Source organism: Panthera uncia (genome assembly GCF_023721935.1).
Source record: "Panthera uncia isolate 11264 chromosome C1 unlocalized genomic scaffold, Puncia_PCG_1.0 HiC_scaffold_4, whole genome shotgun sequence".
Lineage (NCBI taxonomy): Eukaryota > Metazoa > Chordata > Mammalia > Carnivora > Felidae > Panthera > Panthera uncia.
Window position 1 is genome coordinate 62771902 of NW_026057585.1, and position 12231 is coordinate 62784132.

Consider the following 12231-nt stretch of genomic DNA (forward strand, 5'->3'; position numbering starts at 1 on the left):
GACCGTGAGATCACGACCTGAGCCGAAGTCAGACGCTTAACCGACTGAGCCACCCAGGTGTCCCAGTTTCCTGTTATTTTCTAACCAGAGTCCTAATTAATTTGGAATTGGAATTTGAACTTGCTGAGGGTTTTAACTTTACACTTTGCTCCAGCTATTATATTCAAATGAATGGAAGTATAATGCAATGTATAGGTATTGGAGAGGTTTACAAATTTGGGCAAAGTCACATAGCTTCCAAGGGAATGACCTGAGATTTGAATCTGGCTCATTGTGACTCCAGAAAGTTCAAAAGAATTTTCTGTGATAATGCAAATGTTCTGTAACTGCTCAATATGGTGGCCACTAGCCACACGTGGCTATTGAGCCCTTGAAATGTGGCTACTACAACCAAAGAACTGAATTTTAAACCATCTAATTTTCATTAATTTGAATGTATATAGTGTGATCACGCAGATCCAGAATTTGTGCCCTTACCCTGTAACCCCAATACCTGACTGATTCAGCGAGTGTTTGTAGCGGGACTGAGTTGCTCACTGGTTCCCTCTGGTTCATGGTTCTTTGATAGAACCTGGCACATAGTAAGTGCTCAACAAACAGCAGCTAAGTGGTTTCATGGGTGCTCAGGCCCAATTTCTATAGATGAACAGTCTAGAAAGGAGTGGCTGTAAAGGGAAGAAGGACAGCAACATAAGAGTCACTTTACCCCACTGTCTGAGGCAAACATGGGAAAGGACCAGCCTCAGCAGAGGTCAGGACAGCCTCTCAGTGACTAACGCTCACAGGAATCCACACCAAGATGGGCAAGTTGTCCACAGAAAACCTTTCCGGAAGGACCCAGCCTAGACTAGGCTGGGAAGGCTTCTCAGGGAGGAGATTAAGGCACCTCTGGTATGTCTCTGAAAAGCAGCCAACAAGCCCAGAGCTGTCATCACCATAACCCAGCTAGGAGCTCAGACAGCTCAACCCAAACTCATTTCGATACATGGAGGAAGGGGTGAGGCCCCAGGCCCACTGGCCACCCCAGCACACTGCTCCCCTGCAGGTTCCAGAGCCAGCTCTTGCACCTCCCGCCTGGGCTCCTCTTTCAGAACAGGCTCTCCTCTTGTCTCCCTGTTGACCAGCACCCTCTTCCTTGGGTTAACTCGTGGTTTACTCAGGCCTCTGGCTAAATGACCCTTCCTCCAGGAAGCCTTCTCACCCCCACCACCCCGGGCTGAACTGACCCCTCTGCTGCCACTGGAGAATCATCACTCACTAACAAATAAATCCACCTTGGTGCCTGCCACCACGCCCGACGCAGAATTGTTACAGTGGCAACGGCTTGCCTGCAAACTCCCTTCTGCGGAGCAGAGCAGCTGTATTTGAGTACGGCTCACATGGGCTGCATTTTTCTTTACGTTGCATTACACTTCCACTCAACTGGATTGGGCTCGTTTTTCACAACATTCTTTATCTTCCCTGCCCAGAGCATCTTAATCTGTGCAGCTCAAGTCTCCCAGGAAGCATCTCTCAGGCTTCTCGCTGCCCATCAGTTTCAGCTGCTCTGGAGGGCAACTCCTTGCTCCTTGGGGTGCCCCTTGAGCCCCCAGTCTAAGCCTTCAACTTTGAAGGTGAACCCTCAAGGTGTTTTCAAGTGACATGGTAACAGAGACTTCACTCCATTCTCATAGATATTGATTTCCTTGTCTGAGCCACTTAAAAGGGAACCAGGGTTCATGCTCAGGTGGTGACAGCAGAAGGGCCTGAATAGGAGGAAAGAAGGAATGTTGTATCTGGGATAATTAGGGAAGGCTTCAAGGAAGATGGGGCATTGGACCTGCGTCTTTGGAGTCAGAGGAAAGAACATTCCAGGCAGAGGAAATAGCATGAGCACAGGGGTAGAGGCCTAAGAGAAATGCAGGGCTAAGGGACTTGAAGTGGCTGGTGTTATAGAAGCTCCAGGTCTCTCGAGCAGGAGGAGGGGGTGTCCTGAAGAGGTGAGCCAATGCAAGCCCCTGGGGCCCTCAAACCCTTCCGTAAGAAGCAAGGACTTCATCCGGGAGACCGGGATGTTCTGAAGTTGTGTTCCCCAAACACCAGACCCATGGACTTCTCTGCTGCAGAAGAGGGCTAAGATTCTGCATCCCTACTCAGTGACTTCCTCCAACATATATTAGTATTGTAAAACTTAATAGTATAACTAATACTAACTGCCTGTGAGTGTCTACAAGGCAGCCGGTGATGCTCTGAGCACTTAGCATGCATCACCATATTTGACCCACATCACAACTCTATGAACTAGGCACTATTGTATGTATCATTCCTATTTTGTAGAGAAGTCAAGAAGTTTGCCCAAGATCACACAGTTAGTAAATAGACCTAAAGTTTGAACTTGAACAGTCTGACTTTGAGCTGTCCTAAAGAACTTAACTTTGTTCCATCCAGCATTTCCCAACTTGTTTTTAATTATGGAAAACATTTGCATATCTAGTAACATTGTAAGGCAATTGATTCTGTGGGCAACAGGGAGCTATTAAAGCATTCTTGGGGCACCTGGGTGGCTCAGTTAAGCTCCCAGACTCTTGATTTCAGCTTAGGTCATGATCTCAGGGTTCATGAGATCGAGCTCTGCATGGGAGGGAGCCTGCTTGGGATTCTCTCTCTCTCTCTCTCTCTCTCAAAATAAATAGATAAACTTAAAAAAAAATAAAAAATAAATAAAGCGTTTTCATCCTGGACTCTGGGTTTGATTTGCAAATATCCTTAGTAAGCTCATTATTAGTCACTTACACTTTAGTGTGAATTAGTTCTTTCTTAGAGTTCCCTAAATTGTCTTACAAGCTTCCTGAAGGTAAATACTGTGTCAACTCATTGCTGTGTCCCCAGTACCTAAGAGAGGTGGCATGAGACGTTGCTATAAAAACATTTGCTTGAATGAATTATAATTTCACCTATTGAAGACAGTGGGAAGAATGGAAAGAAAGGCCTAGAGTCTGGGAGGCAGGTCGTGGTACTGTCAGAATGGAGGGATAGGAGGCAGGAGCAGTTGTGAGGGCTCCAAGGGAATCAGTCTTAGAGCTGAAGTGGAGAGCACTTCACACGCTTCAGCACGCTTTATTTTTTATTTTTTTAAAGTCTATTTATTTATTTTGAGAGAGAGAGAGAGAATCCTGAGCAGGCTCCCATGCAGGGCTCGATCTCACGAACCCTGAGATCAAGATTCACCTACATCAGTGGCTTGGCTACAGGCCAGGCCAGGACACTGACTGAAACACAAATCCAAATCTCTACTCCAAATATTTTCTCTTTTCAACAGTAACTGTACCGTCTGGTTAATTGGAAAATGAGACATTCATTGGAGTTGAAGGTTTATCGGGAAATTCCTGGTTTTAAGAATCACAGTTGGAGAAAAAACACCTCTCAGACTGGTAGTCACCTCACTCTCACCGCCCGAAGCTATTGGCAAAGAGAGGCCCTTCAGAAGATGTTTCTCTCCTTTTTTTTTTTTTTGAGACTTTTAATTTTTTTTTTTTAAGTAGGCTCTGTGCCCAAAGTGGGGCTCAAATTCACAACTCCCGAGATCAAGAGTCACATGCTCCACCGACTGAACCAAACAGGCACCACACCCCTAACAGCCCTCACCCCCAATCCCCCTGCCATTTCTCTCATTCTAAGGAGGGCAAGACTGAGGCCCAAAAAAGGCAAGGTCACAGAGCTGGTTAAGTTGGGACCAACATCCAGGGGTCCCCCTCCCAGTCGGGAGCTCTGTGCACAGCTTCAGGGCCTGCACCCCAGCCCCCTCTGCCTGGACCCCCCAGCCCTCCCTGCCATTCCTCGCCCTCTCCTCTCCATCTTCCTCCTTCCCCCCTTCGTCAGGGGAGGACCCCTTGTGCACACGCATGCTCTCCCTGCTGCCGCCTGACCGCCCCTAATGAGATTACAGACTCCTGGTGAGACAGACTAGAGTTAATTCTCTGTAGCTTTAAACGGCAGGCCAGGCCACAAAGAGCAAAAAGAAAACTTTGCTCACAAAAATGGCTAAATGTGGACGATGATCCTAACAGCACTTTGCCCTGCTCGGCACAGTGCAGTTCACCCCTGCTTTCGCAAATAATCTCTGGATGGGAAGTCACACCAGCGCTAATGATGCTATTATTATGGTTGTTTTTCAAATGGGGAAACTGAGGCACCCTGAGTTTATATGGCTTGCCCGGGGCCACACAGCTAGTAAACGGCAGAGCTGGGAATTGAATAGGTCCCTTGGGCTGTGTCATTTTAAAAAATGATAGGCTATGAGAGCTGACAGGGTTCCCAGCTTCAGGCTTAAAGCAACCTGAGGGATACACATCACAGAGAATGGCCGGCCCCAAGTCTGAACCCAGATCCACTGGGTTCAAATCCTGTAGCCCCCATAATACTGCTGAGCACTTTTGAAGCCATCTATCTATTCATGTGGTGGAAATCAAACCAACATAGGCCTGAATTCCACTCTGCTACTGCTGCCTCTGTGAAAATGACCAAGGGACTCTCACTCCTGGGGTCTCCATTTCAGTAAAATGAAGGTTGGAGTCTTAGGGTTGTTGGGTGATTCCGTATGATTCACATAAGTCAAGCAACTAGAACAGGCCGGCGCACAACACATGTCCTTTGCCTCAGTTTCCTCATCCGTAAAATGATACGTATCAGTACTTACATCTCAGAATCGGTATTAAGATTAAATGTGCTAATGCAAGTAACGTGCTTCTAGAATAGCACCTGCTATGTGATAAATGCTTAATGTTAGTGATTGCTAGTATCCTCTTGCTTTGCCTTCAGTTCTTTCTGGAATGAAGTGGGGGTAAAAATCAAACCAACCGAGCAAGTGTCCCTCTGTTCCTCCTGCAAGTCTCTGGGCCCCTCCCTTGTTTAAGAGGTGCACTTGGCTTTGAGGTCCAAACCCCCAGACCACGTGGCCTGCTCTAATTTCCCAGGCCCTGATCTGTTCCTGGCTCCTAATGACGCAGCCGGTAATAGGATTGTGGCTTCCCTCTGGGGCAGACACACAGACCATGGCCGTGGGGCTGGCGACTGGTGCTTAGCAACCCTGACCACCTGCCTGCTGAGCAGCCAGTGCCCCTGGCTGGGACGCCGAGCCCCCGGCTGGCCTCACGTGCATGGAATGGTGCTGTGCCTTGTGCCAGCAGACTGGGCTCACCATGGTGCCAGGCGCCGTCCTGGCACGAGGGAGGGATGTGTGCAAGCGAAACGGACTGCTCATCCTGTCTGTGCTATCTGTCACCGTGGGCTGCCTTCTCGGCTTCTTCCTGAGGACCCGTCGCCTATCACCACAGGTCAGCCACCCAGAGCTTCACCGGGTCCCCATCGAGGAGGGGTATGTGGGCCTGAGGGATCTGGGAATCACAGTCCCATGCTCTGACTCCCTGGTGACATGACAGTGGGTGAGGCACTCTGCCTCTCTGGGTCCCAGTTTTCTCATCTGTAGCACGGGTGTGATAAAACACTGCAGGACTGGAGTGAGGTCCAATAAAATGGTGCAGGAAGTGGTTACAAATGGCATCACCGGGTGAGTGAGAGGCAAGGACATCTCCTTAGAAGAACCACAGGGCCAAGAGGCATGGGAACAGGAAGAATGAGGACGTGTAAGAATGCAAGGCAGGCATCAGAGAACACCTCTTACAGCAGGTCAGATGAACAGAGAGCCAGGAAGGGTACGCCAGGCAGAAGTAACAGCAGGAGTGAGATGCAGGGCCATGAAAGATTTGGGCATGTATGGAGCAGGCTGTTCATGGCAGCTGGAACGTACACTATGAGGCAGGGGCTGGAGCTCAGGGGCCATCGGGCCTCTGGATCCCATCACCAAGCACAGGCCTGGGACAACTATGAGTAGTTTGGGGCAGGAGAGTGAAATGGTCAGATCTCAGCTTGGAGAGATCATTCTGGTGCTGAGTGCAAGCTGAGGCAGTGATACAGGCAGGGGACCAAATGAGAGGGTGGCTGCAGGGGTGAGACCTACAGCATGATGAACAGGGCACTTGTGAGACCTGTTTCCAAAAGAGGAGCCCTCAGGATGTGGTGGCAGATTGGATGCAGGGCAGGAAATCAGGGCAGGCCCCCAGGTTTCCGGCCTGTGTGACGGCCTGAGCAAGGGCCCCTTTCCCTCTCGGCACCCATCTCCCACGGGACAGGGAAGGACACTCATACGGCATTAAAGAAAAGATTATTCTGACACTTGTTGTAACAGTAAGGGAGACTTTATTCAGGACTATTCAGGACCATGGGAATAGGAGAGAGAGATCAGGCTTAAGTCCGAACACAACAAAGACAGCTGAGGATTTAGAGCCAATGAGCATGGTAAGGGGCCAACAGATAGAAAATTGCTAAGAGGAAACATGGAGGGTGAAGGGATTCCTGCTAAATCAACTTAGCAGGATTCTTGCTGAAGGTAAAGAGGGGGCATTCTCCCTAAACTGACTTGGCAGGATTTTTGCTATAACTGGGCTAGGCAGGCCGAAGACAAGGCTAAGGATGAGGCCTGGCCGAAAAAGGGCTTAAAGTAGCTCGTCTCGCGTTTGTGCAAGGAGTCTTTGCTGATGGGCTCTTGGAAGATCCCCTATTTCATAAATTTCCTCTTCCTGCAGCTCACGGATACCAGGTGTCAATACACCTGGGGCTCAAGGCATCAGATTTGGTCCCCCATGAAAAGGGAAACACCCCGTCCCTGAGAACTGAGCCCCTATTACAGCAGTAACACTGTTAAGCCACTCTCGGCTATTTAGGGAGAAGCATGGACTCTGGGAGCAGTGGTGGCTCCCAGACCCCTGGACTCTGACTCTACTAGTAAATGGCTGTGAGGCCTTAGGCAAAATGCTGTCTCCTTTCTGGGCTTTGTTTTCCTCATCTGGAGTGGGGGGCACTGTATGTCCACCAGGATTGTTTTGAGAATAAACAAGGATTCATACAGCATGTGGAAGAATGAATGAATTACAGCGGTGCTGAGTGGCTGGTCCTTCACTCCCCTCTCCCTTATCTACCTGTCCAAGTCCGACCTATGTCCAGGAACCATCTCATATTCCATATATTATAAAAGTTCTTCCAGACCTGCCTCACTCTGAACTAATACTCTGCTCCCACACTCATGCCACGCTCAGCCTTCTGCTGTCACCAGCTGCCAGCTGTCTTGCTTCGGAGCCCTTTGTGCAGGTGTCTATCCCTCCCATCAGAATTTAACTTGATGAATATCACATGGGCTTTCACGAGCCAAAATGTGAGTCTAGTTCAGCGCTTGTCACAGAGACAACCCTTGACTTTTTGCCGAATTAAACTGGCAACGGCACAATCTGCAATCTACTTTCTTTAATTTCCCTGAGCAACAAAAAATATATTTCCTGCAGGAAGATTATTTTGTGAAAACAAATTGGAATGCTTCTCATTAAAAGCCAAGCTCCTCTGGGGCCTCCTTTGCCAAAGCGGCCTGCCCCATCTGCTTGGAAATGCAAATGTGTTCCGGTCCGGATTAACCTGCCAGATAAATTGAAGAAAGGATGTGAAGTCTTAGAACAATTATTTGGCAGGAATTGGCTTTCCCAGCATCTTACTTTGAAATCCAGGAGTTGTTTCTGTGATCTCTGCCAGTGACTCAGAAACTAAACCCTTATTTTGTAAGCTTATGCAACAGTCAAAAGTCATAAACAATTTGCACAATGGAAGAATGTCCTACTTGTGAAAAGAACTTAGAAAATCACAGATTTTCTCTTTGGAAATAGTATCTCATTAAAAAAATACAGATTATTTTGAGAGTTCTGGTGAAACCACGGTGAATTTACAATTGCATCCATCTTCCTTTCCTTCCTGGAATCCCACTAAAATTACAGTAATGGAATTGTTTAAAGAAATAAACTCCCAGGAGAATATGAAAGGAGATAGTGGAGAAAAGCAGTCGAGCGAGTACCATAAATTAGGCAAGAAGGGAAGTGGATAGAGTTGAATGATCGCACTTAGTAGGAGCACAGAAAGCTAAAACCTGTGTCTGTAGAAGTAGATGCCACATCACTTTGGCTTAGAGGACTCTAGAAAGGTTCTGCACTTGAAAGTGCACAGAGCTGCAGGAGGCCACGTGAAGTATGGAGGTGAAATCAGGGGCATTGGCTGGAATTTTGTTAACCAGAGCAGTTGGACCCCTAAGTCCCCTCCAGTTCATGTAATGGGGAGACTCCTTTCCACCCATCTCTACTGTCCTGCCTGTCCCAAAGAGCCAGAGAAGCTTGATTTAGGGATATCAGGCCCACCTGTGTGTGTTGGGAGAGGGGAGGTGATGAGGCACATGCGTCCCACCAATTAGCGGGATCCCCAAAGATTGCTGTCACCTGGGCTTAGACACACCCTCACCCCCTAGATGGAGTTAGGAAGAGGCTTCTAACTGAAGCCTCAGAGAAAACATCTCCAAATTCTGCTCTCAAGGGGATTCCTCCCCATCCCATCCTATCCCCAGTACAAAAGTCAGACTGTCACCTGTTACCTTCCTTTGAGGAGCCATCACTTGACAAGCTTCACTCATGCACACAGAAGTTTAGTGCCTCACACTTACATATGAGCAGAAGCCAAGGTCAAAGCATCTAACAGAAAGAGACCAAACAAACAGAAAAGAGGGTCTCTATGAAGCAGCGACAATGCAGGAAATAGAAAAAAACATTTAAATCTTTTCTTAAGTTTTTTGGACATGTGAGAGAAGATATCGTGACTGTAAAACAGAACAAGATGCAAAAAGAAAGAACAATCTAAAAACACAAAAGACCTTTTGAAATTCAAGATCTATGAGCCAAGATAAAAATGTCAGTAGCTAGCATAAAGTTGCAGGGATCTCCCAGAACGTAAAACAAGAAGAGATGAAAATAAAAGAAAATATAAGGAAGTCAGAGGTGTCCAACATCCAACTCCCTAATAAGAGTTTTAGAGAGAGCTAGCAGAACATATGGAGAGAAAAATTTCACAGAGAATATAAGACATTTTCTCAGAAGCAAAAAATATGTACACCACTATGAATTAAAAAAAAAAAGAAGAAGAAAATCAGAAAATCTCGTCCTGTGGTACATCACCTCATGAAAATTACAGAAAACTGGAAATTGACAGATATTCCTTCATTGGATCTGAGGGAATAGAACAAGTCTCAGCTAAGGGATAGGAAGAATGGTACCAAACATCATAAGCAACTCTAGAATCTAGAAGACAAGGGGGAGGGAAATTCTTTCAAACTAAGAATCTTATATTTGGCCAGACTACTATCGGACATAAGGGTACAATAAAGCATTTTTGTTCATGCTCATGGGACTCAGAAGTTTCTCTCCCATTCACCCTTATTTTTTAAAGACTTTCTGGCTCATTGGAAACCACAGTAGAACGGGACAAGGAGGCTTGATTTCTGGTCCTGCACAGTCACTGCTAAGTCCCCTCCCTCTCTTGGCTCAGCTGAACTAGATCTTTAAAACCCCTTTCTCAGCACCAAAATTCTATGAGTTGGGGCTTTTCAAAGTATCAGACTATTAACCAAGTGTTATGTTTTTTAAAAAAAAATGGTTCCAAGTACAAAAATTTAACTTGGATGGTGCTTGAAAGTCCCTGTACCGGCCTCACCCACAACCTTACCCTCAGGAAGGTGGCCTCAAGCATGGTTTGCTAGAAATAGCAAAACAATTAAATTGAATTTAAAAACTTGAAAACAGCACACTCAGTTAAATTTGAATTTCAAGTGAACCACAAAAATTATTTGTTTTTGGGGCGCCTGGGTGGCTCAGTTGGTTAAGGGTCCGAATTTGGCTCAGGTCATGATCTCACAGTTTGTGAGTTCCAGCCTGGAAACAGGTTCTGTGCTGACAGCTCAGAGCCCACTTTGCATCTTCTGTATCCCTCTCTCTGCCCCTCCCCCAGTAGCACACTCTCTCACTCACTCTCTTTCTCTCAAAAATAAGTAAACATTTAAAAAAATTATTTGTTGTTCATACGAAATTCATATGAAATTCAACTGGGCTTAGTGACCCCTTCTACTTCAGCTGTCAGGTTCTGGACATGTGACTCTGGAGACAGCTGACGGGCGAGGAGACCTAATCCAAGGCCCCAAGGGTAGGCTAGACCCAGCGGCCTGTGAGGAAGCCAATGTAAGAACTCTGCCCGGTAGGGGCTCTTTATACTGGATGGTGTCCCACCAACCCGATTCTCTCTCCTTTGCCAGGAGGCTGGCAAGAACCCATGATGATGCCAGGATGGGTTGGGGGTGGGGAGGCACCAGAGAATGGGCCCAATGCAGAAGAAGAAACTGACTCAAGAATGTCATGCTCTGTGGATGAGTCAGTCTCCCCATAAACTAGACTGAGAATTCCGTTGCAGGAACTGTGCCTAATTCATTCTGGGGTACCCAGCACGATGCTTGGCCATATGGGCTGAATGAACGTGTGAACAGTATATGGCCCTGTCCTCTTGCCACTTACCATCTGCTACATGAATTATACCATGAATGGGCAGATGAATGGTGCAGAGGTGGAGGAGAGCTGTCATTTACTGTGATTACTGAACACTTACTCTCATCCAGGCACTCTGCCAGGTGCTTTATGTACCTCCTCTCATTTAAGCCTCCAAATGATCCTATGAAGTAGTTGTTACCCTTGTTACAGATGAGAAAAACTCAGAGAGATCGAGTAACTAGCTTAAGGCCACACAGCTAGTTACAGGGGGTCAAGATTAGAACCCAAGTCTGCTTGGCTCCAAAGCCAGTGCTTCCTCTGTGGACTCTGCTGTCCACGTGCTGGACAAGAGAGGGTGGGTGAATCAGGGCATTGAACGTTGTAAAGAATGGAGCAGCTGTGAGGTCGGTACTGCCTGCTATAACCCCAGCTCTTCCTGCATTTTCAGGAAATTAGTTACTTCCAGTTTCCTGGAGAGCTCCTGATGAGGATGTTGAAGATGCTGATCCTGCCACTGGTGGTCTCCAGGTGAGGGAGGGGCAGGTGTTTGGCTGGGAGGCCAGGGCTGGGAGGGGAGAAGATTCTGTACAGATTCAGTAGGTGCCCTGCTCCTGCTGTGGGTGGCTGGCCTGAAAACTGTGATTGGGGGTCTTTATGGGCACTCGGGTGTGGCACGGGCTGCTGAAGCCCGGGTCGTTCAGTGACACCAGTTATTTCAGTCCCATTCAATGGACTTTTTAGTGACTTAAAAAAGTGACTTGGTGTCATAGGACGTGACCTGGCTCCCAGGTAGCTCAGGGCCAGGAAGTTCAGGGATTGCTTCCCAGCAGAGGGGCTCTTTATGGTGAATGCAGCAGGGTGTGGGGAAAAGACAACTTTGGAGACACTCATGAGATAATATGCTGGCTCAGCTCTGCAACCTTGGACGGTTCCCAGACTCCTCTGAGCTTCAGTTCCCTCACCTATACAATGAGAATAATAGCACCTACTCCAAAGGGTTGTTGCAAGGACTGTACGAGACTATATACTTGCATGTGCTAGATGTTCGAAGGACTGGGTCACAGAGTGTGAGGAACGGTGGTGGGAGCTGAAGTTGGGGGGAGGTTCTTGCCCCAGCATGAAAGACCTTGTACACCAGGCTTAAGAATTCAGACTTTACTCACTGGGGGAGGACCACTGGAAATCACTGGAGATCACTTGTCTCTACCAATGGCATGCTGTGTGGCCTTGAGCAAGCCCTTTGCCCCTCTCTGCGTCTCAGATTTCCCCACCTATAACAAGCTGGCTGCTCCAGGTGCTGTCTAAGAGCCCTTCATTGCTCTGAGGCTGTGGGTTTGGAATCCTCACCTCCCAGGACTTCTCTGCAGGGAGGGAGGTGCACACATCTCTGAGACCTGTATGTGTGTGTTGGAGGGGGGTAGTGGGCTCTGTCCCTTAGGGCAGGGTCATCGCTTCGCAGCCTCCCTGCTGCTGAGCCCTGAGACATGAGCCAACTCCTCTCCCCTTTCCCTCTAGTGCTGGGAGGCACTCTCTACTCCCCGCAGGGGTGCTTTGTCAAGTACAGTTCGACTTCCTGCAGGCAGCACTTAGGTCTCTCAGGACTCAGCCTCCATCCCATCCAAGACTCTGCTGAAACACAGCTTCCCTCCCTCCAGAAGCTTTTCCCTGATTCCCCAACCCACTCTGCTTGTCATCTCCTCTCTATGCATCTTTTGAGTCATTCACTGGGTCAGTGAATCTGTCAAGGTCACCAGTAGCTTCCATGTTGCTAAATCCAAAGGACACTCTCAGTTCCTGC

The 12231-nt window shown here is 47.8% G+C and overlaps 1 protein-coding gene across 1 annotated transcript in view; it reads left to right on the plus strand.

Moving 5' to 3' along the window:
- The first annotated feature begins 5152 nt into the window (after positions 1-5152).
- Positions 5153-12231, plus strand: part of SLC1A7 (solute carrier family 1 member 7) — a 43686-nt gene continuing 36607 nt past the window's right edge. The window contains exons 1-2 of the mRNA XM_049617167.1: positions 5153-5312; positions 10882-10961. Coding sequence (XP_049473124.1) covers positions 5178-5312; positions 10882-10961 — 215 coding nt within the window. The 5' untranslated portion in view covers positions 5153-5177. The remainder of the gene's footprint in view (positions 5313-10881; positions 10962-12231) is intronic.